The sequence below is a fragment of the Ursus americanus genome, chromosome 32 (genome assembly GCF_024610735.1).
Source record: "Ursus americanus isolate L20-20 chromosome 32, mUrsAme1.1.p, whole genome shotgun sequence".
NCBI lineage: Eukaryota > Metazoa > Chordata > Mammalia > Carnivora > Ursidae > Ursus > Ursus americanus.
In genome coordinates, this window is record NC_142158.1 from 28,735,216 (window position 1) to 28,761,568 (window position 26,353).

Genomic DNA, 26,353 nt, shown 5'->3' on the forward strand with positions numbered 1-26,353 from the left:
AAGGGCACTTGGAGGCCATTCACTGGGGTGGAGGGTCAAGTAGAATTTGGATTAAGAGGTGGGGACCCACTCACCGGAGGTCCATCTGAGCCAGGCATGCCAGGGAGCCCCGGTTTCCCTTGAGGGCCCTGCAGGAAGATGAGTAGGCGCAGGGTCACAAGAGGGATCAGATCAGACCATGGCTGAAGTCCTAGCCGCACATTCAAGCCTCTCCTTACAACCCCCCCCCAGCATATCCCCTGTCCCCCAATTACTTAGTCATTTACCTTCTCTCCATGAGGCCCAATGGCACCCTGGGGCCCAGGGAGACCCTACACAGAGAGAAAGAAAAGTCACAGGGGCCCCACAAGAGTGGGCTGCTCTCTCCTATAGCCAGCATCCCATTCAGAACATGAGTGGTGGAGCTTGAGACCATTAATTTCCATCCAGGGTCTGACCCACTGTGGGAGCCCAGGGGAAGTTGTTAATGATGGGGAGGGGTTAGACAGGACAACTCACCTGGGTTCCAGGAGTGCCCTGTTGTCCAGGAGGTCCTGGCTCTCCCTGGGGTCCCTAGAAACAAGCAACCAGGCAGAAGTAAAAAAAAAGATGGCAACAGAACAAACTTAGGGCGGAGAGCTGAGTCCTAGCTGAGATAGTAGGAGCACAAGAATCGGAAGCAGGCAGTCGGTCAAAATGGTCACCAAGGAAACACTGGCTAAGGTTCGGGTGGTGTCCCCATGCCTGTTACTCACCAAGCTCCCTTTGGGACCATGGGGACCATCCATGCCTCGGACTCCCTGAAACATGAGAGGGGCGTAAGCATGGCTGGAAGGTGAGTCCTGGGTCCTGGAAGGACCTGTGGTTTCTGGGAGGTCCGGCCATTCCAGAGGGTGGGACGGGGCAGCCTCACATTGGTCAGACCTCCAATCCATCCTAAACCTAAGCAAACATAGCCAGCCCAGATCCACAGGGCGTGGGTCTATGGGTCTGTGGGTTTATGGGTTTTTGTTTTGTTTTCCTTGAGGATTTTTTTAAAGCTATGCTCAGAGCCTTTGGTGCATTGTACCATAGGACCCCGTAAGGGCACCTGGGATTAAAGCCTGGAGCAGAGCTAAGTAGGGCCAGGGAGGAGGAAATGGAGGTGGGGGAGGAGAGGCAGCTAGGAAGGGTGGAGAGTTGGAAAGGTCAGGGGGTGAGGTCAGGGTCAGAAGTCAGGGATAGTCACATACCGGGGGTCCAGGAATACCAGGTGGGCCTTTGGGGCCAAGGAGACCTCGAGGTCCCTGCAATCAGGTGAGGGGTAGATATGACATAATAGGCAAGAGATAATGTGTCCCTTTTGTGTCCATATCCCTCCTCTGGCATCCCCATAGCCCCACCCTCAACCCTCTGGACACTCACCGACTCTCCAGGCAGTCCCCGAGGCCCAATCTCCCCGTCATCTCCCTGAAGGAGGAGGACACAGTAAATCAGCCTCGTCCTCCATGCCTCTCCCATATGGGGCCCCTGCCCTGGCCACAATACTTACCCGCTCTCCATCCTCACCAGGGGGACCAGGAAGGCCCTGGGAACCAGTATCACCCTGGAAAAAGAGGGAACAGGTAAGACTTAGGGCCTCAGAGCCCCTAGCACAGGCAGACACTGACCCTATTCAATTAACAAATCGGTTTCATCCATTGAGCTCCTGCTGGGACCCTCAGCCTCCTTCCCTTGCCTTGAGCTCCCTACCTCTCCACCCCTCCACAGAAGGTCTACACCTCATCACAATGCATTACCCCCAATATACTCACCCGGTGCCCCTTCTCCCCAGGTAGCCCTGGGAGTCCATCAAAACCTCGGTCACCCTAGGAGAAGAGGGTCAGCCCAAGTGAGGTCCCAGCCCTTTTTCCCACCCCATACCTCCCTACTGTGTCCTAAGTGGGGAGGTGCCACTTCATGGGGAAACCTTGGGAACTTGGCCATCCCCAGAAAACAAATGAGCTTAGAGATGGGGCTGGAAGTCACAGGCAACAGAGAAGGACCCATGCCTGTTACCTTCACTCCAGGTTCTCCAGGCATCCCTCGCGCTCCATCAGCACCCGCTCGGCCCTGGCGGTGCAAAGGAAGTGTGAGAGCAAACAGAGGCATAGTCCCCCGCACTCTAAGTCCTGTCTCCCACCCACACCCACCACATCCCCACTCACCCTTCTCCCAGCCTTGCCAGGAGGGCCTGTGAGGCCTTGAGGTCCTCTGGGGCCCTGGTGAGAGAGAGTAAGGGGCAGGGTTAAAGGGCATAGACAGAAAGGGAGGCACTAGATGGGAGATCAGATGGGTGGGGCTTGTTACCTGAGGTCCTAGGTCTCCTGATTCTCCTTTCAGGCCAGGGCTCCCAGGTTGTCCCTGTGACGGAGAAGAGAGAGTGGCTATGTTGAAGGACACACCCAACAATGACTTCAAAGCCCTCTCCAAACATAGCAAAATAACTTTCAACTTGGTCCCTTTCCAGAACTATCCGTACCCACACACATGAATAAAGAACTCCCTACCCCAATATCCAACTCACTCACCAAGGGTCCAGGGCGGCCTGTGTATCCCATGGGGCCAGGGGGTCCCCGGAGCGCCAGCTAGGGGAGCAGGGGACACAGCAGAGCTGAAGAAGAGGCAGCAGGAGAACTCCCAACCCCAGTACACACTCTATATTCACCCTTCTATTCCTAATCCTCATTCTACTGCCTTTATTTTCCCCAACCTCCCTCTCAGCCCCAAACCAACCCAGACATTACCCTGCCCCACATTTACTCCAACCTACATTTCCAACCCCTCCTAAAGTCTTCGCTTGCCTTCCATACCCCTCCCTTCACCAACACCCCCTCCAGCCTTACTTACCCGTGCCTGCTGCAGAATCGCCTGGGCCTGAGCCTCCTGGGCTGCCACCACAGGGCCCTTGTCACCCCCACCACTGCCAAACCGGAACTGAGGGGTAGAGAGAAAGAAAGGTCCAGATTCTCTTCCAGGAAACCCATGTGACCCTCCCAGCCAAAGGCTTCATCCAGCACTTCTGCCCCATCCCCCAGGTTCAGAGACACCCCCCAGCCCATGCCCTCCTCCAGTGTCTCCCAGGAAGGTTTTCAGATAATCATGTAGAGGTTTTCAGAAACTACTCCTGTTTTCCTTCCCCACTCTCTGGCCTCTTCCTCCAGAAAAACTCTCCTTTTGTTCTAGAGTCCCTGAAATGTAGGATTTTCTGCCCAGGTTTAGATGATCCATGTTTGGTTCTAGGTCATCTAATGAGGCCCTAGTCCATCCACCTCAAAGATCAATCTCTTTGTGTTGATGGTCTTTAGTGACTCCGCCTTAGCTTTCCTGGTCTTTTGGTTCTTGGTGACAAAACACAGTTCCCCTGCCCTTCCCATTCCAAAGTCCAGAGGACAACTCACTGGGAGCATGAGAGATGTGCCAGGAGGGCCAGGGGCCCCATCCGATCCAGGGAGCCCTGCTCGGCCAGGGGGGCCCTGGAATAGGGAGAAAATGAGGATAGATGACAGTTAGGGAATGTTAGGGTCCTGGCATCATTTTGAAGCCCTCTACAGAATAAATACAGACTTCCCTACATCTTTCCTGAATCCTCCCACCCCCATACAGAAAAATGAGGGTGAGACACCAGATTACTCCCCTCCCCAACCAGAGCCTGTCCTCCTTTCTGGGTGTTGGGGAGCACACCAGCCCCTTGTTCATTCATCAGCCAGCTAATGAGGAATTACTGAGCTTAGTGCCCCTGTTGGGTACTAGATGCTTCTCTGCAGTCCTCTCCCCAGCCCCCGCCACACACACACGCGCTACTCCCTTACCCTCTCGCCAGGGTCTCCAACTGGACCTGGGTTGCCCTGGATGCCAGGGGGACCAATCAGCCCCTGAGGAACAAAAAAGGAGTAGGTCAGGTGTGGGCATTCAGATAGAAGAGGGGTATGTGGCTGAGGGGTTGTCTCTACAAAAGAGATTTGAGGATCTGGGAAGCTTCGGAAGGATTCTCCAGAGTTCTGAGAAGGAGGCATGGGCATATGTGAGTAAGGCAGAGACGAGTGTGTGAGAAGGCATAGACGAGTGTGTAAGAAGGGTCTCTGAGAAAAGAATGGAGGCTAATGGGTCACAGCTACACTTACCGCAGGGCCTTCTGGGCCAGGAGGCCCCTCCACTAGCATACCCTGTAGAGCCAAAGGTTAAAAGTCAGAGGCTACAGGGCTAGCACCCCCACCTCCTTTTCTTCTTCCCCCCCCCTTCAGCTCAGTGACCAACAGTGACTTACAGGTTCCAGCACCGCAGGCTCCCCCTTCTCTCCCTTCAGTCCCCGGGGTCCACGGGCAGCCTGAAGGAGACACACATGTAACCCCCAGTGGGGCCTGTGAGCAGCCAGGACACCAGGACTGCCCCCATCCCAATTCCCACCTTCCTTCAGTCTCAGATACTCTAGAGACCTCCCCAACCCTACCTGTAAAATCTCCCAGCCCTCCCCTAAGAATCCCTCTTCACAGATCTCCCAAGCCCTCCAAAGAGACCTCAGGGCTCTCCACCTTCCAACTCCCTGCCCCATCTTAGCAAACAAACTTCCTCATCTCCCTGACAACCTCTTTCAGGAAGGTCTTCACACCTTTCCTGGAATTCAAATCCCCCCCCAACCTTCCCAAACCCTCTTCTGGAGGACTCTACCCTATTCCCCAAACTCCCTGTGACTCCAGGAATCCTTAGAACTTTAAGAAACTATCAACTACCTCACCCTTACTGCAATCCAAATAAGCATCTCTCTAAGATAGTGGATTGATTTTTATTGGGGTTTGAAGGGAGGGCATGGATCCATATGAGAATCTGATATGATCCAAGAAGTCTCTTCCAGGAAAGAAAAAGTATATGCCCTTACACACAGAATTTTTCTTAGAATTTCAAGGGGTTCACAAGTTAAATACTCTCCAGAGGTTAAACATCCATACTCAAAGTAGAATTGGAGGGAAGTCCCCACTGATATCCCAAAGTCAGGCCTCGTAACTGGTTTTTGGAAAAATACAGTTCTTGGGCTATTGCTCAAGCCCCAGAGCAGACCCCCAGTTTCTCCCAGCAAGGACACTACGCCCTTCCTCTGGCCCTCATTTATACTCCAAGCCCACCAGTTCCTTCTTTTCCACACTTCTCAGATGCCCACTCCCAACACTGAGGCCAGAACTAAGATAAGGATGGGAAGAATGGAAATCATTCCCCACCCTACCCCCAACTCTCCCAACAAAGATCTTCAGAATGCACCCCTCCACCTCCATCCTGACCAAACAGCAATGACGAATTTCCAAACTCTCCCATATCTCAGATCGACCCCAAATTTCCAGAAAGCAGCAGAAGGGAAAGGCAGCATAGGGTCAAGGGTGGCAATATTAGAGAAGGAAATTGTGGGATGAGGCAGCAGGGTAGAGGAGGCAGCTCTAATTGCAAGGCAAGCAAAAGATGAATGGAGTAGACAGGAAATTTCCCAACTGAGAGGGAGTGGTTGAAGACATGAGAAACAATTAAGGGAGACATTTCAAAGGGACAAACACTTGGAAGCAAGAATGATGCCAGGGCCAAGAAAAATTAAACATGGCCAAGATGGCTAGAAAATGAACTGGACAAACAGGAAGTGGTTGGACAGACAGGAAGCAGCCAAGAAAAGAAGATCCAGGAAGTGGACCTTCAACAACAACATGGCTACCATGACTAAGAGAAAGAAGACGCTCACAAAACAGACAAAAAGTGACTCCTGGAAAGGGGATTTGACAACAAGAGGCAATTCTTTCAGAAAACACAAACATCAAGGCTAGTACACACAGGAAGTAGCAATGATAAATATCTAGGCCCACAATGGAAACTTTATGATTTAGATGACCTGAGACACACAGGAAGTGGCTTATTAGCAAAGGAAATTGTTACAAGACAGCATGAAAAATTAGAGCCAAAACACAAATAAGTCCCTTCCAGTACAAATTGTGACAGTCACCAAGATGGGTGCCATGGCCAAGGAAGACAGGAAAGGACAGACAGGCAGTGACCTGTAGGTTAGAAAACATGACATAGGAAGTTAGATCATTCAGCAGCAACATGAATAAGAAATTGTTTTTACCAAGAAGAAATGATGGAGACAGACTGACAATGGACAAAAAGTAGGGGATTATTGGCCAAAAGCTTAATGAAATATAGCTTGAGATAGAAAGTGGCCAAGAAAGACAGAAAGTGGCCACCCATTTAAAAAGAAAAGACAATCCCAATTGCCCTGACCAGAAGGATCCATGAAGTGTCACAGGGCAAGGGAAAGCAGAAAGTCATCCTTTCAAGCAACATATACATCTTACGTGAACAGAAAAAGGCAAATCATCAATGGGAAGTAGCTTGCAGCCAATAGACAATAATCAGAAACAATAGGAAGCAATTCTTACAGCTCCCACTGAAGGTCAAGAATGGAGGAGGAGCTCCTTTCACTTACGGATCCCGAGGGGGCTGTCTCCGCAGACAGGGCAGGGCCAAGCTCCGTCTCCTCACGATAATCGTCCCCATAGCCATAGGTGTAATCGTAGGGCCCTGCTGGGGGGTCTGTGCCACCCTCCCCATATTCCTCTGTCAGGAACCTGTCGGCTGTGGAGGGGACCTGGAGATCTGTCTGCTCCTTCCCGGGGATGGGGAGGGAGAGGGGTAGATGGGGGCATTAGGGCTGAGAGGAGGTTTTCCCTGGACCCCTTGGTGTGGCAACTTCTGGCCCAAAGGATTCGAGGATAACTGGGATTGGAGTTTTTCTCCCAAGAAGAGCAAGGGAAGTGGTTGTATAGAAAGGGCAGGGCCATCAAAGGCCCAAAATGAGGAGGGATGCCCCAAAAATGGGACTGGTGGGAAGAAATGATGAATTAAAGAAGGAAGAAGGGTGGCCGGAGGGCTGGACACAGAGTAGACAGTCTGTGGAGATAATCGTAGACAAAGGAGTCCAGAGAATAACCAAAAAAATGGATGGAAAAAGAGAGAACAGAAAAAGTGATAGCACGGACAGAAGACTCCTGGGAACAGAAATATGATGAAAACCTTTGACACCAACATGGGGAAGAGGTTGTTCCAGAATCAGAGAATAATGGAAGGAGACATGGACACTGAAGAAAAATGGCTGCACTTAGGAAGACAAGCAGGCCAATAGGTCTGGAGTGACTGAAAGATCACAAATGGATATGACAAAGAGACCTCCGGCCAGAGGAAGAGCTGATTCACCAAGATGACATGGGGCAAGGGGAGTGGGCCACAGATGCCCACTGGCCCCAGCTGGGGTGAGGGTGGGGGATGGAGTTACCTCCTCAGGGGGTGGCAAGGGGCTTGATTCCAGGATTCCTTCCTCTTCACCTGGGGTGGGGTCCTAACCCCAAGGAGAAGGGGGAGAAGAGTAACATAGGGTGGAAAGGAAGGAGAGAGGTTAGTGGGAGGGGAGGCAAAGCAGCACCTTGTCCCCACTGTGGGCAGTGTCTGTCTGTCCTGGGAGGGGGGTGGGGGTAATCTCAGATCTTGCAGCCCCTTTGGAGGGGGGACAGTTTGGGGAGAGTAAATCTCCGAGGTCATAGAGGTTTGGGGGCACAGATCTGGATGCCCCGGCTCTACCTGCCGGTAACCGCTTCCTCTGGTCCTGGGGGGGGCCCGGGCAGTGGGGGGAGCTGCCCTCCTTGCTGGGCGTCGGAAGGGGGGAGGCAGGCCCCCTGCTGGGCCGGAACCTCCAATTCGAGAGGGCCTCCGGCCTGGTGAAGGGGGCGCCTGCCGGGCTGCTGACCTCTTGGCAGGTGGGGTAGGCTTTCTGGGAGGGGTCCGATGCCCCCTGGGGAGAGGGGGAGCCCTGCGGTTGGGGCTCGGTGGCCTCTGTAGCAGAGAGACATGGGAGGGGGCAGTGAGGACACTCCCATAATCTAAATATATGATGTCTCTGCCCACATGTTAAGAGGGGAGGAAGGTGACATAAGAGATGTTTGCAAGGGGTGGTGGGAGGAAGGAAAGAAACTAAGGGGTCCCTCAAGTTTACCTGATAATCAGGGGTCGTCCCTGCAGTCATCGCATCGTAATAGGGGGTCTCGTAGTCATAGTAGAAAGACTCAGCGGGCTGGGGTTCGGGAAGGGGCAGTGGGAATAGTAGGAAGAGGTAAGGGTAAAAGGGTGAGGAGAGGGAGAGGAGGGGATGGTGCGGGAGTTTGGAAATGGGGTAGGAGTTGGGGATGAAAAGAGGGGTTGGGGATTGAGAGAGATGGGGAGAAGTGGGGACGTGGGTCCCACATGTGGGACAGAAGCACACATAATTAAGAGATTGACCATCCGACCTTCAGACCACTGACCCCAGATCATATATGTCACCCTAACCATCTGGACCCCACCCAATCCACAGTCTTCTTTCCCTTCCTCCCCCTGCCACCCAGCCCTTTATTCTGCACCTCCACAGCAGGGGGCCAGAGACTGGGCCCCAACACAGAATTCCATAGACTCAGCACTCTTCTGGGATTTTCTCCGTCTCCTGCTCCTCCCCATTTCTCCTCCTAGGTCTTACCATTTCAACTTTTCTTCCTGGTTCTGTCTCTCTCCTACTCTGCTACATCCTCTGTCCCTGCATCTTATCCCACACATACACACTGCCCCCCAATCTCTTAATTCAAGGAAGGGATGGGAAACCCAAGGACATAGTTCGAGAAAGACTGGCAGAGGAAAGGAGACATGAGCAGGGGACACAGATCCCAGCCATGAAGTCTTTCATAATGACTCTTTTTATTTTTAATTGAAAATAAAAAGGTTGATGAATGAGGACTGGGAGGAGGGAGTGATGGTTGAGAGAGGGAGGCATGGTTGGGGAGTGGCTCTAGTGGAGGGGAGAACAGGAGCCCCAAGTAGGATAGGGAGCTCTGGAACATTGGGGGAATTCCCCTGGGGAGGTGTCTGGGTACCTTCCCTTCCTGGAGTGTGCTGTGGTTTGGGGTTTGCCCAGCTCCCTCACCTGTCGCTGAGGTTCCTGGTTTTGTGGCCTATGAAGTCTTGATGGCTGCTGCTTTGGAGATCTCTGGGCTCTGTGAGACTGTTGTTTTTGAGGTCTCTCCCTCCAAGCTCCCTCACACTCCAGCTCCTTCTGTTCACAGGATTCGTAGGCAGCTTGCACCCCTGGGACAATGACAAGCTCCTGGATGTCACCCTGCAAAGACATGGGGAAGGAACAACAGTGGAGGGAGGCAGAGAGGGTTTCAGAGAGAGATAGAGGGTCGAGTCTGGGACACAGGATGAGAACCAATCCTAGGTAAAATGACCTAATGGGAGAAGGTCATTATCAGCCCTCCCATGTACACAGTCCTTTTCAGTTTTCAAAGGACCTTCTTATCCATTATCCCATTGGACCTTCACTACAACTGGAAAATCAGTAGAACAAGGATATTTATGTCTTTTGTTCAAATATTCCATTCAGGAAAGCTCGAAGAGGCAATGACTGGCCCAAGGTCACTTGCAATGGTAGACTCAGGACTAGAATTCAAACATTCCAACTCTAAATCCAACACTGTTTGTCTACCTCTGCTCTTTGTGGTAATGCATGAACCTTTCCACAAAGGCTTCTGGAAACAGTGGCCCAGCTTTAGTTGCTTTGACCTTCCAATGGCAGTGATGATGAGAATTCTCAGGACCTCTAGAAATGGGGGAGAGGGAAGCCACATTTGAATTCCAAGGGCATTTATTTGTGCCCACACATGGAACTTAGCACACCCTGTCTTGTATTATAGTTTGGGGTTATTGTCTTATCTTCAAAGAGGAATTGGGAGCTCCTGAGAATAATAGAGACCTTATATTAATCTGCTGTGTTCCCCTTGACACTGGGACAGCACATTCAGAGAATATTGACTGGCTGGGTGGGTGGATGGATGAAAGGTGGATGGGTGGATGGATGGATAAATGAATGGGGGCTCAAATGCATGACTGACTGAATGGGAGGGTTGGTGGATGGTGAATGAATGAATGGGAGGATTGGTGGGTAGATAAATGAAGGTATGGAGTAGAGGAAACAGATTGGTAGATAGATGGATGGAAGTGAATATGTGAATGAATGAATGTTTGGATGGAGAGTGGGTGGGTGAGGAGATGGGTGGGTGAATGAGGGGATGGATGAATACATGCATCCTCATATGCATGGGTAGATGGGTTGGGTGGCTGGATGAATGAGTGAATAAATGGATAGGTTAAAGATGGATAGATTGATGGATGAGTGAGAAGAAAGTGGCTGGGCAGAGGAAGATGGGCAAGTGGGTGGATACAAACCTGAATGCTTGATTGGTAAGTGAGTGCATAATGGACGGTGGGTGTTAGATGAGTACACGGATGGGTGAGTGCAGATAGAGAGATTGACTGAAGGGATGAATGGACAGGTGGACTGATGAATACTGATAAAGACAGCTGTCCTGCCATATAAGTGGGCACCTAATTCTCCTACAAAGAAAATTAGCCTTGAGGATAGGAAATGGAAATAGATTCATGAGAGCTCAAATGAAGGGTTCGGCTATAAGAAGATGGAGTCCTGGGGCCAGAAGGGGAACAGGCACAAGATACGGGACCAGAAATCACTCTGTTCTATGTTCTGGTTACCTCAAACACTTCTTCATCCAGGATACGGGCACCAAAGATAATCACGCCATGGGTGTCCAACAGTGGACGAGCACTTCGGGGGAGAGGCCGGGTGACCCGCTTCTTGCAGTCAACTATGAGGGTGACAGACTGGCCCTTCACAGCCACAGCCACACGGTGCCACCTGGTCATGGGGGGAGTGGTTCACGTGACTGACTGAGGGGGTGGGGGGAGTCAACAGGGCTGGAGAGCAGTTGATGGGAGGGTTGGAGCCAATGATAATAGCAGTAGGAATCATCGAAGCTATTTACTGAGTGTTTACAATGCATCAGGCACCAGGCCATACCTTTCTCATTTGATTGTCGTGATTCTATCATCCCTATATTATAGCCATAGAAACTGAGGCTTAAAAAAGTTAACTTGCCAAGGTACAGGGTAGTACTACACGCAAGGATTTAAATTCTAAAGCCCAAACTCTGGGCCAGAAGTGTCTGAAGTTCAGGCAGTAGGCAGGTGAGGTGTGGCCAAAAGGGTTGGCAGGGCTTCCTAGTTCAGAGAGTGGGGGTTCTGGGGCCAGTGGCCAGAGGGGAGCTCCTGAGGGCAGTCCAGGCAGACCAGAGGAGCGAACTGACTTACTTGCCATCTGCTAGGCTGAGGCCTCGGAAGACTGGCTGAGCCGGGGGTCGAGGCCGTCCAGTCTGGTCCTCATACAGGAAGCGGAACGGTCGGCCAAGCTCCAGGCCCAGCTGTTGGACACCCTGGGCACTGTAGAGAGTCAGGAGGGGAGCCTGGAGGCCAGGGCGGGTCCGGACAGCAGTCAGCAATGAGAAATCTTTGGGAAAACCTCCTGGTACCCGAGAGAGACACAACCAGGTGGAATGAGAGGCAAAAAGAGCCATAAAACCCTTCCCTTCCGGTGTCTGATTCTAGACCCCACCCCGTGACCTCCCCCAGCTCTCACTACTCCACCATGTCACTCATACCTGGGAAGAGCTGGCGGGTGGGTGCACTGAGCTGGGCGGGTCGGGACACTCGGTAGGCCACATCAGCCGGACAGATGCCTCTCGCCCTCCGGACGCCATCAGGAAGGGAGGGGAACCTCAGGGCCCGGAGCAGGTCCACAGGGGGTGCACCTGGGAGAGTCCATGAGGATCAGGAGAAGGGACACACCTTCAGGAGGGCCAAGATATGGGGGTATTTGGAGTCTGGAACTCAGCTTCCTAGAGCTCAAGCTTCCTGAAGGCGAAGGTCACCTCTCCCTTACTTGCCCTGTAGGGCCCTGAGTGGATGGGAAACCACAGTCACCTGGAAGAGGGCAGCACTGGCCCTGTGTTCAGCTCCACATGAAGCCTGACCCTCTCCCTCCAAGTGTGATTCACTCAGTCTCTCCTTATCTCTGTCTTTCAACCTATGAATCTCTCTCTACTCTCCACCATCTCCCCTTTTTTGTCTCTCTCACTCTTCCTATCTCTGGATCTGCTGATCTTTCTGTCTTCCTGTCTCTTCTGTCTTTCTCTACCTCTCTCACACTCTTTCTATGCTTTTCTCTCCCCCGTCTTTCTCCCTCTCTCACTCCCGTTCCATATCTCTGGGTCTCTGGGTCTCTGGCCTCTTTCCCGTATCTCCAGCACAAACAACATCTGGGCAATCGATCATCCTGGGCACAGGCGGTGCAGGGGGGCCACTCGGGAGGGAGCAGAGAGGCAGATCTATGGGGATGGGGCTTCAAGCTGCTTCAGTGCCCACATTTGGGGGTGGGGACAACTCTGACAATGCTGAGGAAGGAGACAGCAGAAAGAGCCATCCCAGGAGCCTGTGCCCCTGGATCGGGAGATGGGCTGGGGGGCAGAGGGGGGGCCAGAAGCTGCCACGAGGAGCCGGAGCAGGTCCAGGGCCCCAAGCCACACATCTGTGGATCCCATCAGAGTCCTTGCCCAAAACCCGGGCAAGCTCCCCACACCTGGAACTTCAACCCTGCCCCACTACCCCCACCTCTTAGATCCAAAGATTCAAGACCCAGGCCATCCCCGCTATCCACCTAGAATTCAGCTTCCTCAAGCTCAAACTCCCTGGAAGACAAAGGTCACCTTTCCTTCATTTCCTCCCTGGTACACACACTCCTCATGCCATCAGCTCCAGATTGGAAAAATCCCAAAGAAAGTCCAGCAAAATTTTCATAGAAGCATGGGGCAGGGCAGAGGCCAGAGTGATCGGAAGAGTAGAGCTGGGTGGGGCGGGTGAGGTGGGGCAGACAGGCAGAGAAAAGGCCCTTTGAGTCCAGGAGCCGGGAAAACCACGGCCTTGCCCTCCCCTTCACCACCCCCCTCGCCCTAGCCTGGCCCCTGAGTGTGGCAGCTCCGCAAACACCAACACACAAGGGCTGCTTTGAGAAAGGAAGGGTGAGTGAGACAGAGACACAGAGACTCACAGAGACCCCAGGCCAAGGAGACCTCAGAAGCCCCCGCCCTTCACCAAACCCCACAGGAGTATAGTTCCATCCTATGGATGACCTACCTACAGGTCTGCCCACCCATCTGCCCACCTCAGGCCACATATGTGCCCACTGACTCTGGCCTGGGTCTGCCCCACAGGCTCCTCACTGGTAGCCCCATCACCCCCACCACTTTACCTTTGGCCTCCAAATGCCCCATTTTTTTACTCTTACGAATCCCACACTAGCCCATTTCCCTATAGAGTCCCATCTCTAGCCCTTGGCCCCAAAATAAGAGACAGTCATCTCAGCCATCCCCCGCATCCATGCTAGAGGATTCCTTTCCTCCCTCAGAAAGGCTCCAAGAGTCCACAGGCATCACACACTTCTATTTCTTTCCCTCAGCCTCATGTTCCTCACATCTCGGAAGTTCTTCTTTCTGTAATCTAATCCAAATCCTTTATGCTGCAATTCTGACCATTTTTTCTCCAGAACGGAGAAGAAATGAATAGTGGAGTTATATGCAAATCAGCTTTCGGGGTTGCCAGTAGTGGGAAGCTTGCTCCTGCCTGCCCAGGACCCAGGTACTCCCAGCCCCCTCCTGTCCAACATCAAACCCCTTTCCTAAGCGCCAGGACTTCTGGATCCTGGGGAAAAGAAGGAAAAGATTGGGGTTGTGGACACCAGGGTCCCAGGGGAGCCCCGCTGGCCAGAGGGGGAGGGGTGGGGCAGGAATGCAAAGAGTTGGCTCCGGCCTCAGACACCTGATCCCAGCCTGTCCAGCGGCCGTCCTGTTGGCAGCCAGCCCCAGTGCTCCCCAGAGCCAGCCGCGTGGCAGCATCGAGGGCACAGGGAGGGGGAAGGGGATCCTGTCTGGGAAGCCAGTGGGACAAATAGTCCAGGTGTCCCTTCTTTCTCTACTTACTAGGCTCTGCACTGACCCACAGATGCTCCCCTCTCATATAGATAGAAAGCCCAGAATACACACAATCCTCACCCATCAACACTGGCATCTACCTCTCCACCCCAGCATCTGCTGGACTACACCAGCCCTGGCCACCTTCGGCTCTCCCTGGAGTACCCCAGCATCTAGTCCCACTCTTCAAGGTGAGCCTCCACCTTTCAGCCTTACCTGCCCTCTCCCAGTCACTTCAAGGAGGCAAAGAGATCCCTACCTTGGTTCCAAGGGACCCAGGTGACCTGCCCTCCAGCCTGGACCCTTAGCCCCCAAAATCCCCTTCTTGGACTTAGAAGCTCTGTCCCAGGCATCAGCTGCCCCCTACGCAGGGGGTACTGAGAGCTGCAGCCTGACTCTGAGGACGCAGGCGTCTGGACTCCTCTTACCTGCCGTGGCGGGGACCGCGCTCAGCCCCAGCACCAGCGGTACCAGCAGGAGGAGGCGATGGCAGCGGCTGCACCGCTCCATGGCTGGCGACCCGAACGCCGGGTCCCAGGGACCTATGGGCGGCCAGAGGCGTAGAACGCCCCAAGGCTGACAGGAGAGAATGAGCAGGCTTTGAGCCTCGGACGCTGGGGTCCCGCGGAGGTCAGAGGCTGTCGGGTAGCGACAGCTCTCAGCGGCCCGGATCCATGCAACCAGGCGCCGTCGGGGCTCTGGCGCTGCTCCTTCCTCGGTGGCCGCTGCTCCTGTGTGTCCCCCGCCACCCCGGCGGCCCAGAGCCCCCACCCCGCCCCCGCCCCCCGCCCAGCCCCCGCTCTCCAGCCGCCCGCCCACAGCCACCGAGGAGAAACCCCACCCTCGATCTCCACCTGGTTGGGGGTGGGGGGACGGGAGCCCTCCTTCGCTGACCCTCAGACTGCTCTCCCTTGCTCCTTGCAGAGACTGAATGGCCTGTACCCGATTACCTTTTCGGGAACCCTAATACCTCTTCCCTTGCCCTTTCCTTTTCTAGGACCCAGAGGTCCAGTCCAAGCCCCCACCTCAACTCCCTCCCACCTGGGGCCCAGAGGCCCTTTTCAGCAGTCCTGGGCGGGACTTAGGGCACAGTGGGAGGGGAGAGGCGGGCCTGGGGGGGGGTGTCTCTATCTCCCCCCTATCAGGTCTCCATAATTGCTTCCCCTCGCCCCGCCCAGTGTAATTACAGAGCCGGCCTGGGGCGGGGGTATTTATAGACTAGGCTATAGATAGTGACTGGGGACCTGCTACCCGATGGCTGCAAGGGGCGGGGGCAGGTGGTTAGAGGGGAGGCAGAGGGATCCGGCGTGGGGATAGAAAGAGCGAGACCGGACAGCCCGACCCACACAGAATAATCAGGTCCAAGGAGATGAAAACGGGAGGACAAGGTCAGGGAGTCCGGGAGCCCAAGTTGCAAGGGACCCAGCGGAGACATGAGGGGGCCGTCGAGCTAGTTGGAAGAGTGCGGGGAAAAAGGGTCACTCAGGGACGAGAGGTCGCCTCCGGGCGGGCATCGCCTGAGGAGGGCGCCGCGCGAAGCGCCCGGTGTGCCCCCACGGACGGGCACGGCGCCGGGTGTGCCCGGAGCCCGCGGCGCGGCCGGAGAACACGGGAACGAGCCGAGGCGCCGCCGCCCGCTGGCGCTAGGAGGGCGCAAGCGAACAAGGCGCCTTTGAGAATCAGCCGCCCCCCTCTTCCTCCTCCGGCCAGCCCCGCCCCCAGCCTGGCACACCCTCTCCCCCCCTCCCCGACAAAGCGTGCCTTGTGTCCCCCACCCTGTACCCGCCTCTCGGGCCCCAGGGAACCTCGGCGGCGGCGTCAAGGGAGCGTGTCCCGAGCTCCCAACCGGATACCCCCCCACACGCAGCCGACGCAGTCCTGCCCCCCCAATACAGTCACCTCAGTCCAGAAAACAGCGATTTTAATTTGAAAGCTATTTTATGTGTGAGTGAAAGAGAAGGGAAAGGAACCCCAGAGAGAAGAGCTGCAGGGCAAAAATCATGCAGCCCCAGCACCCCATCTCTGCAGGCTGACCATCCCCCCTCAATTCTCAGGCCAGGGTCCTGTGTCCCCCAGGCTACACTGTGTGTGCCCAGGTCTGGGGGAAGGCTGTGAAGGGAAGGGCCGGAGGACTACTCATCAAACCAGCCCCTGCCCCACCCTGCCATCACATCCCAGGCCCCTTCCCCTAATAAGACAAGAAGGGATGGGGGAGGGGGTTGGGAAGGCCAGTGCTTGAAGGGCTCCAGGGACAGACCACCTCAGGGCCCAGCCTTTCCCAAACACCACCTCCACCACTGGCATTTCTTAGTCAACCTGGGAAAGTACAGTACTTCTTTGAGTCTAACTGCAAGTCTCTATCCTCAGAGGAAATTAAAAATAGCAGATGGGTTCCTACATCTCCACCCACCCCTTAACCACCACCATCTTTTTATTTTTCAGTCTGCAGCAGGAGGTGAAGTGTGAGAGGGACTCTGGACAGGAGAGAGTGACAGGGCCCCTCCCTCTTCCAGAGTAGCCCCCACCTGCTGGGCTACTGTCAAGGCTGTCAAGGCCTCAAGGAAGGCCTGTCAGACCGCTATTCCCATGTCCGTCAGTTTGGGGGGCCTGCCCCCCAATATCCATCTCTGGGCGAATTCCCATTTTCTCTCTTCACATGGGTAGCTAAGTGAGGCAAGATGAGAAGGAAGCAAGGTCCTGTGAGCAAGGCCAGTGCTTTGTGCTGGGGGAGGGAGAGATCGTTCCAGGCAGAGGGTGAGAAATCACCCCAAATCATGGCAGACCCAGACAAATTCAGAGACTCGAGGCCACTGAAGGAGAGGTCCAGCCCTCACAAGGATCTGGGGTCCCCTCTGACTTGGGATATCACGCAAACCTCCTGGAGGGTTTATGGATCCCCTCGGAGGTCTCAGCTCTGCCCTGGACTCCTCGCCCCACCAAGATTCTAGGGCATGGCCCCTCCCCACCATGCCTCAAGGCTGGAGTCCCCCTCAGATGTGTACTCCTCAGGTGTGAGGAGAACCACGTTTGGGTCTGGGCTCAGGCCAGCTGGTGGGGAGCCTCAAGCATCTCCATGAGGAAGGTGTCAATGGGGGTGTCTCCAATGAGCTTGAAGAAAAACAGATGCTCTAGACACTTAAGGCCGATGGACCTGAGGGCAGGAAGACGTAGCAGCAACTTGGCAAACCTGAGGTAGAGGTGGGAGAAGACAGCTGGAACCTGGAACCACATGGGCCCTGGACACACCCTCACAGCACCCCACAACCCCTCACCCCCACAGCTCCTTCTCACCGTCCCTGCTGCTCAGGGTACTTCTGCTTGCAATAGGTCTCCAGTGATGCGTACACTTTCTCCCGCAGAACCTCCACCTCACTAGGGTTGGAGAGGCCCTTGGCATCTGGGATGGCAGGGAAAAGAGGAGGAAGAAGACGACAAATCAAGTCAGCACAAATGTGGAAATGTGGCCCACACAATGTCCCTTTTGGGCCCCACCTACTGGCCCTTTACCAGATGCCTGGCAAGGGAAGCAGGGCAAGTTATGGAACGGGGTCAAAGGGGAATGTATCAGTGGATGTGGGTTTTTCTTGGTCAGCTGGGAGATTTCCGGGTTGAGGGGGATAGCTGGGTAACTTAGGAGTCTCTGGAGAAGAGGAGGCTCCAAGGTTGCCTTGGTCTTGAGAGACAGGGGTGATCCTCCTCTTACCTGGATTGAACAGAATGATTGCCCTCAGGCAGCCAAGCTCTGTCTTGTCCATCCTCATGTCACGCATTTTGGACACTAGCTCTGTCAGCACCCTGGAGAGGGACCTGCAGGTCACTCAAAGGTCACAGCTCAGCCAGCCTTGGACACGGACCAGCCTATAGCCCCACCCCCTCTACCTACAGGCCAGCCCAGCCGAGGGCCACTGACCGATCAAAGATGGCTCCCACGCCTGCAGAATGGGCTGAGTTGCGGTGCACATGAAGACCTGTGGCGAGGAGGATACCATCTCGGACATCAATGGATCGGTGGGAGAAGGAAGCAATGAGGAGCTCATTCCAGCCTGGGTTGGGGGCAGCAAGGGTCGGGAGCCAGAGATCAGACCATGGGATTCAAAGCATATCAGGAGAAGAGAAAAAGAATTGGTGAGGTCAATGAACTTGGCCCCCTTGGTATGTAAGTATGCACTGGGTCACTGAAGGTCAGAAGGTCAAGCAGGGGTCATATGTCAAGAGCTCAAGGGGATCCAAGGTCACTGACCTGCCCGTAGCAAAATGACCTGGTCATCCAGAGGCAAGGAGGAAAAGTGTGGGATCCTCTTCGCCCACTCAACAAGCGTGAATAGTTGTTTGTCAGCTGCCTGACAGATGTTAGTCACGGGGTCATTTGGCTGCAGGGGAGGAGGGGTAAGAGTTATGGAAGGTCTAGAGGTACAGTGGAAGCCCCCCCTTGCAAGAGGTTTCTGACACCACCTGCTTAAAGGAGTCTCCCTTCAAACCATCTGAACCAATCCATGTAAGTCAGGCTTCTCCTCTGGCATTCGTGAAAACAATTACGTATTTAGGACTTCTCTGTGGTTCTGCCACTGGGTTGTTTTGGGATGGGGACAGAAAAAACTATCACACCCACCTCAGATGTTTGACAGACCTTGTTTGGCAGTACTTCCAGTCCCAGGCAGTGTTAGGGGGGGTTGGGAGGGAAAGGGAGTGGAGAGGGAAATAGAAACAACCTAGACTCCCATCCCCCAACCCCCATCAGGAAAGAGACTGGATTGACCCCATCACTCACGCTGCTGCCGCTACCCCCGGTTCCCCCAGGACCCTCAACGCCCTGGTCACTCTTCTGCTCCACAGCAAGCTCTGCCTCCAGGATCCTGTCCACAGGCATCTCCTCGGGGGCTCCCCCAGCCCCCTCCCCATCCCCGTCCTTGTCCTTCCCCCGCTGACGCTCCTCCTGTACCGCTGGGGATGGGAAAACGAGGAAAAGAAAAAGGGGAAAGTCAACAATCAGCCATGAGGGGATGTGAAATGTCCCTAGGGTCTTATCAGGGTTCTCACGGCCCTTAGGAGATATTTATAGGAGTTGGGGGAGTCACTAGCAATGGTGGACTAGGGGCAGTCTGGAATCAGGAGTTATAAAAGGGCTAAAAAATAAACCAAGAAGAGGAGGGGAAGGGAGGGTAAAGGATGAGGGAGAAAGCTAACGTTTAAACTGAGGACCAACTACATGGTAAGAAATGTGAAAATACATTTCAACATTTCCTCAATTATTGTAAGAATCCTGTGAGCTCTTATCCCTGTTATTAACAATGAACAATTTAGGGCTTGGAGAAGTTAGACAGCTTGCCCAAGTTCACATAATACGTCAAGTCATCCATCTAAACCCAAGTGTGCCTCACTGCAAATCTGATGCTCTCCTGATTCAACAGAGAGGCAGTGAAAGGATCACTGGCCTGGGTCTTCAAGGATGGGTTCTGGTCCCAGCCCTGCCCCTCCTTTGTTACATGACCTTGGGAAAACCAGTCCTCAGGCTCATCTTCTCTAAAATGAGCGACTTGACTAAGACACCACAAAGTATCTAAGAATTTCAGAATCAGAGTTAAGAAAATAAGATAAAGAAAAGCGAAGGCAGCCCTGAGATCTTCAGTAAAGTCTGTAACTTAAAAGAGTGGAGTCCCAGACTTTGCAGGAGGGACCACAGATAAGCAACCATCGGGTCAAAGAGGAGGGACTATTCAGGTAACTTAAGGGGAGAAAGAGAAGCCCATCGTGGGTAAGGAAAGGTCATCCTACCCTAGCACTAGGGAGGGAGGGGTCATCCGGGCAGTCCACAGAAAAGCACCCCCATTAAGAAGGAAACTCAAGAGAACTGAGCAGGATACCAGGGACAAGAGCTGATGAGGGAAGAGAGAAATCAAATATCGCCCTCTGGAGGAGGAGAGAGAACAGTCCAGTCCTGAGAGGTGTAGTCTGTGGTTTCCTGCAGTCTCCCTCCACCTCCTCCCTCCTCTCCCACAGCGTAGACCAGGAAGCCTGGCTGACGCAGCCCTTACCCTCCCTCTTCATGCCGGTGGCCAGGCACTTCTGATAGCGGCAGTACTGACAGCGGTTTCGCTGGCGCTTGTCCACAGTGCAGTCCTTGTTGTCCCGGCACGAGTACGTCAGGTCCTTACGGATGGTGCGCTTGAAGAAGCCTTTGCAGCCCTCACAGCTGTAAACCCCATAGTGTTTGCCTACAAGGCGAGGGGAATAGCAACAACAAGGCTGCACAGAGATCCCTCACCATTAAGTCTCTTGCCAACTTGCCCCCAGCAAACTTAGCTTAAATCCATTGTGTGTTTGCCAAATCCAGAGATGGGGAACCTGGACACAAGGGATGATCCAGTCCCACGCTCCTCACTGTTCAAAAACCCTATTATACCAGCCCCCTCTTTCCTCTGACCATCCCCCATCCCATATCCGAGCTTCAGGTTCCTTACCTATCACCAGGCTTCCCCCCACCCACCTGCTCCAATGCAACCCTGTGAGTCCCTGGGAATCCCACAGGTGATGGTAAATGCCAGACTCTTTCTTTCTCTCTGGTGATCCTCTAAGCCCCATACCTGAGCTTCGGTCCCCGCAGATTGCACAGAGCCGTTTGCCAGCCCCAGGGCCACCTGGAGGGGGTGGACAGTGCAGGCCCCGGACCCCTAAGACTGGTGGCTTCACATCTTCAGGGGGGCCAGACCCACCCCCAGGGAGCGACACTGTTGAGTTAATCTGGGATGGGGGAAATAGGGAAGTCACAGGGAGACTCATTGGGAAGGAGAATCTCTCAGAGATCATGGAAATCATCCCCTACCACCGAGGCAGGGCCCTGCATTGCACATTACAGAGGACATGATTTACACTGCAGTCTATGTGAAGGGCCACCCCTGGAGCACAACCCCAAAGAGATTAGACATACAGTTTTCCCTGAAACTGTGCAATACAGGGGCCCTGAAGGGCATGTATCTCAGGATGGCGGATGGGACAAAAAGGGCAAAAATAACTGATAGATGAAAGGGACATCAGAATATCAGGGTTCTTTTATAGAGCTGGGGAGGAAGCATGCACTGAAATATCAGTCACCTCAGAAAGGGCAAGGGGTCTCACAAGGACCACAGGCCTGCCAGGATTAGAGGACTGGAAGGTCAGTGGGCCATGGGGAAGTTCACACAAGGATCTGGGGTCACAAGGAAAACAAGGAAATGAAAGTGGAGAGGCAGTCAGTGAGCCATGACCTCTCACCTGGGGACTGCTGACAGGCCCGGAGAATCCTGGGGGAGCTGGAGGGGGCAGACCAGGGGACCCCATGGAAGAGCTGATGACCGGGAATGGGGAGCCCAGTGGGGGGGGTGGCATCGGGGGTGGGGGTGGGGCCCCGGAGCCTCCAAGGGATGAGGCTGCTGAAGGTGGTAAGGGTAGCCCAGGAGGAGAAGGCGGAGGGGCCCCCTGGGGAAGGGGATTCGGGGAGGAACTGTCTGGGCTTCGGGAGTCTGAGGGAGGGGTACATACAGGCACAGAGACACACAGACAGAAAGACAAAAAGAGAAAATGAGTCTTAGATCATCCAACTGGAGACTTTAATTCTCTCTAATCCCCCGCCGCACCCCACTCCAACCCACCCCACTCATCCTCATGTCCAGAAAGACCCTGTTGTCAAACACGGTTTAACTCCTAATTGCGCTGAGAGGAGGGGGTTGACAAAAGACAGGCTAGTTCAGGCGAGGGAGAATTCCAAGCAATGCATTTGGTCACCCAAAGCCAGACATGTCTTATGTGGGTGGGGCAGCACGTGGGGTGGAACTGACGGCCCCTCCATTCCCAGCTTGTAGCCGGACTGTACAAGGAAAAGAGGCGGAAGAGACCCCTCCTAGGACGCAGGATCTGCCTTCAACCATCCAGAGTCCCAAACTCGAGGACTCGTGTCCCACGCCCGGGACCTCCAGATTGTAGGACCTCAAACAGCCAAAGCTAGGAGGGCGGAAGCTCCCCCTCCCCGCCCCGCCCCGGGGGGGAGGGCGCTAAGGCCCTCGGGAGGGAGGGGACGCATGTTTACAAACAAGGGGGCGGGAGCGCCAGGGAAAGAGCGCCAGGGGACGGGGGGAGGGGTCGCAGATAACGCGGTCACTGGTTCGCTTGTCCGTCCGCTAGGACACTCACCCCGCCCGCTGTCGCCCATCCCGTCCCGTCCAGCCTCCCCCGGCTCCGGCTCCGGGGTTTGTTGTTCTCCGGCTGCTGCCGCCGCCGCCGCCGCTGCGGGATCCAGCCAGGGCCGTCGCCGCCGCCACCGGGAGGCGACCCCACAATGCATTTCTTTTCGCACCCCCACCGGCCCACACTGCCCTGCGGCATGCCGCTGGGGGAGGAAGGGCGGGCGAGCAGCCCAAGACATGATTCTTGGCTGAGTGCAAGGATACCGAAGAGGTACCAGGGATTCCCAAATATTGACCAGGGGACTAGCTGAGCACGAGGAAGCCCCAGAGAAAAAGACTCTGGCCTGAACCGGGTCGAATTAAGCGCTTCGATGTGCTCTGTACCAAAATGACAGCGCCGATATGGCAGCCATCTTGGTATAGACGGGAAGTCTCGGCGCTAGTTCCCGCCCCCTCGTCTAGTTGGAAACGGAGGAGGCGGTCTCCTCGGCCCTGTTAGCCGGCCTCGCCCAGCCTCCCCTCAAATAACCTCCACACCCGCGCATGCGCGCCAGAGCAGGGCGGCTGGGCCGCCACCAGAGTGCCGCCATATTGGTAAAGGTATCCGGACAGAGGTGGAACGGAATTTCCTGTTCTCGCGGGAGCCAGAGGCGGGGACTGCCACGTCCGAGCAAACCGGGAAAGGAGAGGATCCCGAAGCCGGTGAGAACTCCCTGCCTTACCCTACCGTCCTTTCCAGGCCTTTTCCACTACCTAGTGGATCATAGAGACTAGGGCCCAGAGAGTCCGTAAAGTAGAGGCTCAAAGCCTAGAGTGGTGTCCCGGGGGCCCTATATCCGGGAGGGGGGTTGAGATAAAGAGACCGAGTCTTGGGAACAATGTGGGTGGGGACAGAGCAGAATTGGGTAGCGGCCCATAGAAGTGGACGGAGGGCACGAACGGAGTAAAGCTGACCCCTCATAGGTGTAGAGTTGAGGGTCAAGTGGAGTCACTGTCTCTGTCCCTCTGGTCAGCGTGATGGCCAGAGGCCTGGGGGCCCCCCACTGGGTGGCCGTGGGACTGCTGACCTGGGCGGCCTTGGGGCTGCTAGTGGCCGGACACGGGGGTCATGGCGACCTGCACGAGGACCTGCACGAGGACTTCCATGGCCACAGCCACAGGCGCTCACATGAGGATTTCCACCATGGACACAGCCATGCCCATGGCCATGGCCACACTCACGAGAGCATCTGGCACGGGCATACCCACGGTCACGAACATGGACATTCACATGAGGATTTGCACCATGGCCATAGCCATGGCCAATCACATGAGAACCTCTACCACAGAGGGCATGGACATGACCATGAGCACAGCCATGGAGGCTTTGGGGAGTCTGGGGCTCCAGGCATCAAGCAGGACCTGGACACTGTCACTCTCTGGGCCTATGTGAGTCCCCAGGGGATGGGGGAGAGAGGGGCCGGTTCTGGATTGTTGGGAAACCCCGCACCTCTTGACCCCTGACTCTCCCCTCACCAGGCACTGGGGGCCACAGTTCTGATCTCTGCAGCTCCATTTTTTGTCCTCTTCCTTATTCCTGTGGAATCAAACTCCCCCCGGCATCGCTCTCTGCTCCAGATCTTGCTCAGTTTTGCTTCAGGTGGGCTCTTGGGAGATGCCTTTCTGCACCTCATCCCTCATGCCCTGGGTAAGTGATCTTTGGCCACTACTGCAAATCTTACTATGTTTTATTTTTTGAGCAAAAGGGTTCTTTCCCCTTTGTCATCCCTGACTTTCCAATATTCCACCAAATGCATGCCACTTGGGCAGGGTATTCTCTCATTTGACCTTTCCTCACCCTTTTTCTAGAACCTCATTCTCACCACCATCTGGAGCAGCCTGGACATGGACACTCTCACAGTGGTGAGGAAGGGGTAGATGGAGATGTGTTGGGATGTTGGGGAAGGTCTTTCCCTCCCTATTCTCCTCCCGCACTTGGGGAAGAGGAGTCTGGAATCCACATCTCCCTTAATGTCTCAGTGCCTTTATTTCCAGGCCAGGGCCCCATTCTGTCTGTGGGATTGTGGGTCCTCAGTGGAATTGTTGCCTTTCTTGTGGTGGAGAAATTTGTGAGACATGTGAAAGGAGGACATGGACACAGTCATGGACATGGGCATGGACATGCTCATGGTCACACACGGGGAAGTCATGGGCATGGAAAACAGGGTAAGTCCAGGAACAAGTTTTCTTAAAAAGCACCTTGCCTGCCTCAGAATCCCCTCATGCTATGGCTCTTGGGTGGGAGGGGACTTCCCTTTTGAGGACATTTTTGGAGATCTCTGTTCTCCACTCTTACCAACTTCTACCCTCAGAGCGTCCTTCAAAGGAGAAACAGAGCTCAGAGGAAGAAGAAAAGGAAGCAGGTGGGCCTCGGAAGAGGAAAGGAGGAAGCACAGGGCTCAAAGATGGCCCGGTGAGACCTCAGAATTCTGAAGAAGAAAAAACAGGTTCAGGTGAGGGCCTGGGTTATTGATAAACTTGGGCAAGGGATATCATGTTTCACATGGAATGTGCACTGTGGGTAATGGCAGGTGTCTGGGAAATCTGAAGGGGCTGGGTATGAAGTGATCTCTGAGGGGAGATGTGATAGTGGCTGACCAGGGCTGGAATTAGGAGTGATAGATGTCTGTAATCATTTTGTCTTCCTTTCCACTTGTACAAGACCTACGTGTATCAGGATACCTGAATCTGGCTGCTGACCTGGCACACAACTTCACAGATGGTCTGGCCATTGGTGCTTCATTTAGAGGAGGTCGGGGGCTAGGGATCCTGACCACAATGACTGTCCTGCTACACGAAGTGCCCCATGAAGTTGGGGACTTTGCCATCCTGGTCCAGTCTGGGTGCAGCAAAAAGCAGGTTGGTGATGATGTGCATCAGACATGATTGCCTCAAACTCTACTTCCTGCTCACCCGCCCAAAACCCACAATCACCTCTCCTTAGTTCCCAACAAGCTGTACTGTTACGAACAACAACTCGTCCAGAAATGAGGGGGAAGAAATTCTGTTTCTTTGCCCTGTGGCTGAATATTTCTTGAACTATGGTCCACAAACCATCTGAATGGTTTATGAGGGTCTGTCACTGTAATCTACTCAATCAGAAGGTCTGTAGGAAGGACCTTTTTGATATTTTAAGATTTTTCAGAAAGCGTCTATTCTAGATCCTCTTGTTTTTGCCTTAGCCTTTAGTCCCCAAAGACATGCATCCTGCCCATATATACCTATACGCCACGAGACATGCCTAACCACTGACCATCTTTAGATGTTGTTGAGTACCTTTCTGTCTTTTCTGCCCACCAGGCGATGCGTCTGCAACTACTGACGGCAATAGGGGCGCTGGCAGGCACAGCCTGTGCCCTCCTAACTGAAGGAGGGGCAGTGGGCAGTGAAGTTGCCGGTGGTACAGGTCCTGGCTGGGTTCTGCCATTCACTGCAGGTGGCTTTATCTACGTAGCAACGGTGTCCGTGTTGCCTGAGCTGTTGAGGGAGGCATCACCATTGCAGTCACTTCTGGAGGTGCTGGGACTGCTGGGGGGAGTTGTCATGATGGTGCTGATAGCCCACCTCGAGTGAGAGGTGGGGTAAATGGCCCCCACCCCAGCCCCAAACCTCTAGCCTCTTAAGTCCTCCAGGTCAGGGGTCTGTGGAGGTTGGGGGCCCTGGCCAGGTACATCTGCCAAAGGAAGTTGTATCCTAGGGAAGTGGTGACTTTGGCATTAGGGCCATTAAGATTTTGCAGTCTTACAGGAGCTGCAGAAGTGAGAGTGAGAAGTCAGAGGGACCATAGTGTTAGTCATGTGCTGACCATGTTGTTGGGTTTGGGGGCTAAATGGGGCCATGAAGAAGGCTGGAAAAGAGAGGGGGTGATGACAGCCTATGCCGTGTACCCTACCGAACCTGTTTTCAGAGGACCAAGCTACCACACACAGGTTTCTTCCAAGGCCCCCCTCCCCCTCCCACCTGTTGGTGGAAGTCAGAGCTGGAAGAGTCGGGGATATACATCAATTAAACATCAATCGTGTGTCCTGATTGGGGAGTGATTGAGGGGGGAGGTGGGTTGCTAATCTCCTGGCCTGATTTCTTTTTTCTATTCTTTTGATATCACTGTTTGAATCGAGGGGTAGGGGTGGTGACCGGAAATAAAGTCGTCGGATCATCCACCCCATACGCGGTCTTTGTCTTTTTTGGAAGAATGGGGGCCCCTCATCTTCCCACTCCCCAGGCCCCCAAGTG

General features: G+C 54.4%; 3 protein-coding genes across 8 annotated transcripts in view; 1 reads left to right on the forward strand and 2 right to left on the reverse strand.

The window, feature by feature from the left end:
* Positions 1-15,002, reverse strand: part of COL11A2 (collagen type XI alpha 2 chain) — a 29,147-nt gene extending 14,145 nt beyond the window's left edge. The window contains exons 1-26 of one of the 4 annotated variants that reach the window (XM_045795530.2): positions 14,780-15,002; positions 14,354-14,501; positions 11,562-11,711; positions 11,215-11,425; positions 10,600-10,762; positions 8,975-9,166; positions 8,018-8,095; positions 7,304-7,366; positions 6,458-6,637; positions 4,265-4,324; positions 4,122-4,163; positions 3,810-3,872; positions 3,399-3,473; positions 2,848-2,934; positions 2,529-2,585; positions 2,308-2,361; positions 2,166-2,219; positions 2,017-2,070; positions 1,773-1,826; positions 1,511-1,564; positions 1,384-1,428; positions 1,212-1,265; positions 735-779; positions 499-552; positions 267-311; positions 75-128 (exon numbers count right to left, since the gene is read on the reverse strand). In XM_045795530.2, the coding sequence (XP_045651486.1) occupies positions 75-128; positions 267-311; positions 499-552; positions 735-779; positions 1,212-1,265; positions 1,384-1,428; positions 1,511-1,564; positions 1,773-1,826; positions 2,017-2,070; positions 2,166-2,219; positions 2,308-2,361; positions 2,529-2,585; positions 2,848-2,934; positions 3,399-3,473; positions 3,810-3,872; positions 4,122-4,163; positions 4,265-4,324; positions 6,458-6,637; positions 7,304-7,366; positions 8,018-8,095; positions 8,975-9,166; positions 10,600-10,762; positions 11,215-11,425; positions 11,562-11,711; positions 14,354-14,435 (2,070 nt within the window). In that variant the 5' untranslated portion in view covers positions 14,436-14,501; positions 14,780-15,002. The remainder of the gene's footprint in view (positions 1-74; positions 129-266; positions 312-498; positions 553-734; positions 780-1,211; positions 1,266-1,383; positions 1,429-1,510; positions 1,565-1,772; positions 1,827-2,016; positions 2,071-2,165; positions 2,220-2,307; positions 2,362-2,528; positions 2,586-2,847; positions 2,935-3,398; positions 3,474-3,809; positions 3,873-4,121; positions 4,164-4,264; positions 4,325-6,457; positions 6,638-7,303; positions 7,367-8,017; positions 8,096-8,974; positions 9,167-10,599; positions 10,763-11,214; positions 11,426-11,561; positions 11,712-14,353; positions 14,502-14,779) is intronic. The other 3 variants (XM_087858133.1, XM_045795532.2, XM_045795533.2) reach the window with 3 other exon arrangements.
* An 827-nt stretch (positions 15,003-15,829) lies between these two features.
* RXRB (retinoid X receptor beta) lies at positions 15,830-22,532 on the reverse strand. Of its 3 annotated transcripts, none has more exons than XM_087858134.1 (10): positions 22,089-22,532; positions 21,015-21,421; positions 20,507-20,663; positions 19,958-20,137; positions 18,694-18,866; positions 18,166-18,295; positions 17,836-17,968; positions 17,629-17,732; positions 17,217-17,322; positions 15,830-17,112 (listed from the first exon to the last, which is right to left on the reverse strand). In XM_087858134.1, exons 1-10 carry the CDS (start codon positions 22,318-22,320, stop codon positions 16,965-16,967), a joined length of 1,770 nt encoding a protein of 589 aa, XP_087714260.1. In that variant the 5' UTR covers positions 22,321-22,532; the 3' UTR covers positions 15,830-16,964. The 3 variants fall into 3 exon arrangements, with proteins under 3 accessions (XP_087714260.1, XP_045651481.1, XP_045651480.1); XM_045795525.2 differs by having other exon boundaries at positions 17,629-17,720; positions 21,174-21,421; positions 22,089-22,528; XM_045795524.2 differs by having other exon boundaries at positions 21,174-21,421; positions 22,089-22,528.
* A 123-nt stretch (positions 22,533-22,655) lies between these two features.
* SLC39A7 (solute carrier family 39 member 7) lies at positions 22,656-26,287 on the forward strand. The gene is made up of 8 exons (XM_045795526.2): positions 22,656-22,783; positions 23,095-23,509; positions 23,600-23,768; positions 23,930-23,983; positions 24,116-24,286; positions 24,433-24,573; positions 24,783-24,979; positions 25,421-26,287. The coding sequence occupies exons 2-8, from the start codon at positions 23,099-23,101 to the stop codon at positions 25,691-25,693; spliced, it is 1,416 nt and encodes a 471-aa protein (XP_045651482.1). The 5' UTR covers positions 22,656-22,783; positions 23,095-23,098; the 3' UTR covers positions 25,694-26,287.
* The last annotated feature ends 66 nt before the right edge of the window (positions 26,288-26,353 follow it).

What these genes read in the sequence shown, in the direction of transcription:
- SLC39A7 (XM_045795526.2), top strand. Translation starts at nt 23,099, where the DNA reads ATGGCCAGAGGCCTGGGGGCCCCCCACTGGGTGGCCGTGGGACTGCTG. An exon ending in ACATGGACACTCTCACAGTG is followed by an intron (nt 23,984 to 24,115) that starts GTGAGGAAGGGG and finishes CTTTATTTCCAG; the next exon opens with GCCAGGGCCCCATTCTGTCT. An exon ending in AGAAGAAAAAACAGGTTCAG is followed by an intron (nt 24,574 to 24,782) that starts GTGAGGGCCTGG and finishes CACTTGTACAAG; the next exon opens with ACCTACGTGTATCAGGATAC.
- RXRB (XM_087858134.1), bottom strand. Translation starts at nt 22,320, where the DNA reads ATGTCTTGGGCTGCTCGCCCGCCCTTCCTCCCCCAGCGGCATGCCGCA. An exon ending in CTGCGGGGACCGAAGCTCAG is followed by an intron (nt 20,138 to 20,506) that starts GTATGGGGCTTA and finishes CTCGCCTTGTAG; the next exon opens with GCAAACACTATGGGGTTTAC. An exon ending in TACCCTGAGCAGCAGGGACG is followed by an intron (nt 17,113 to 17,216) that starts GTGAGAAGGAGC and finishes CCTCTACCTCAG; the next exon opens with GTTTGCCAAGTTGCTGCTAC.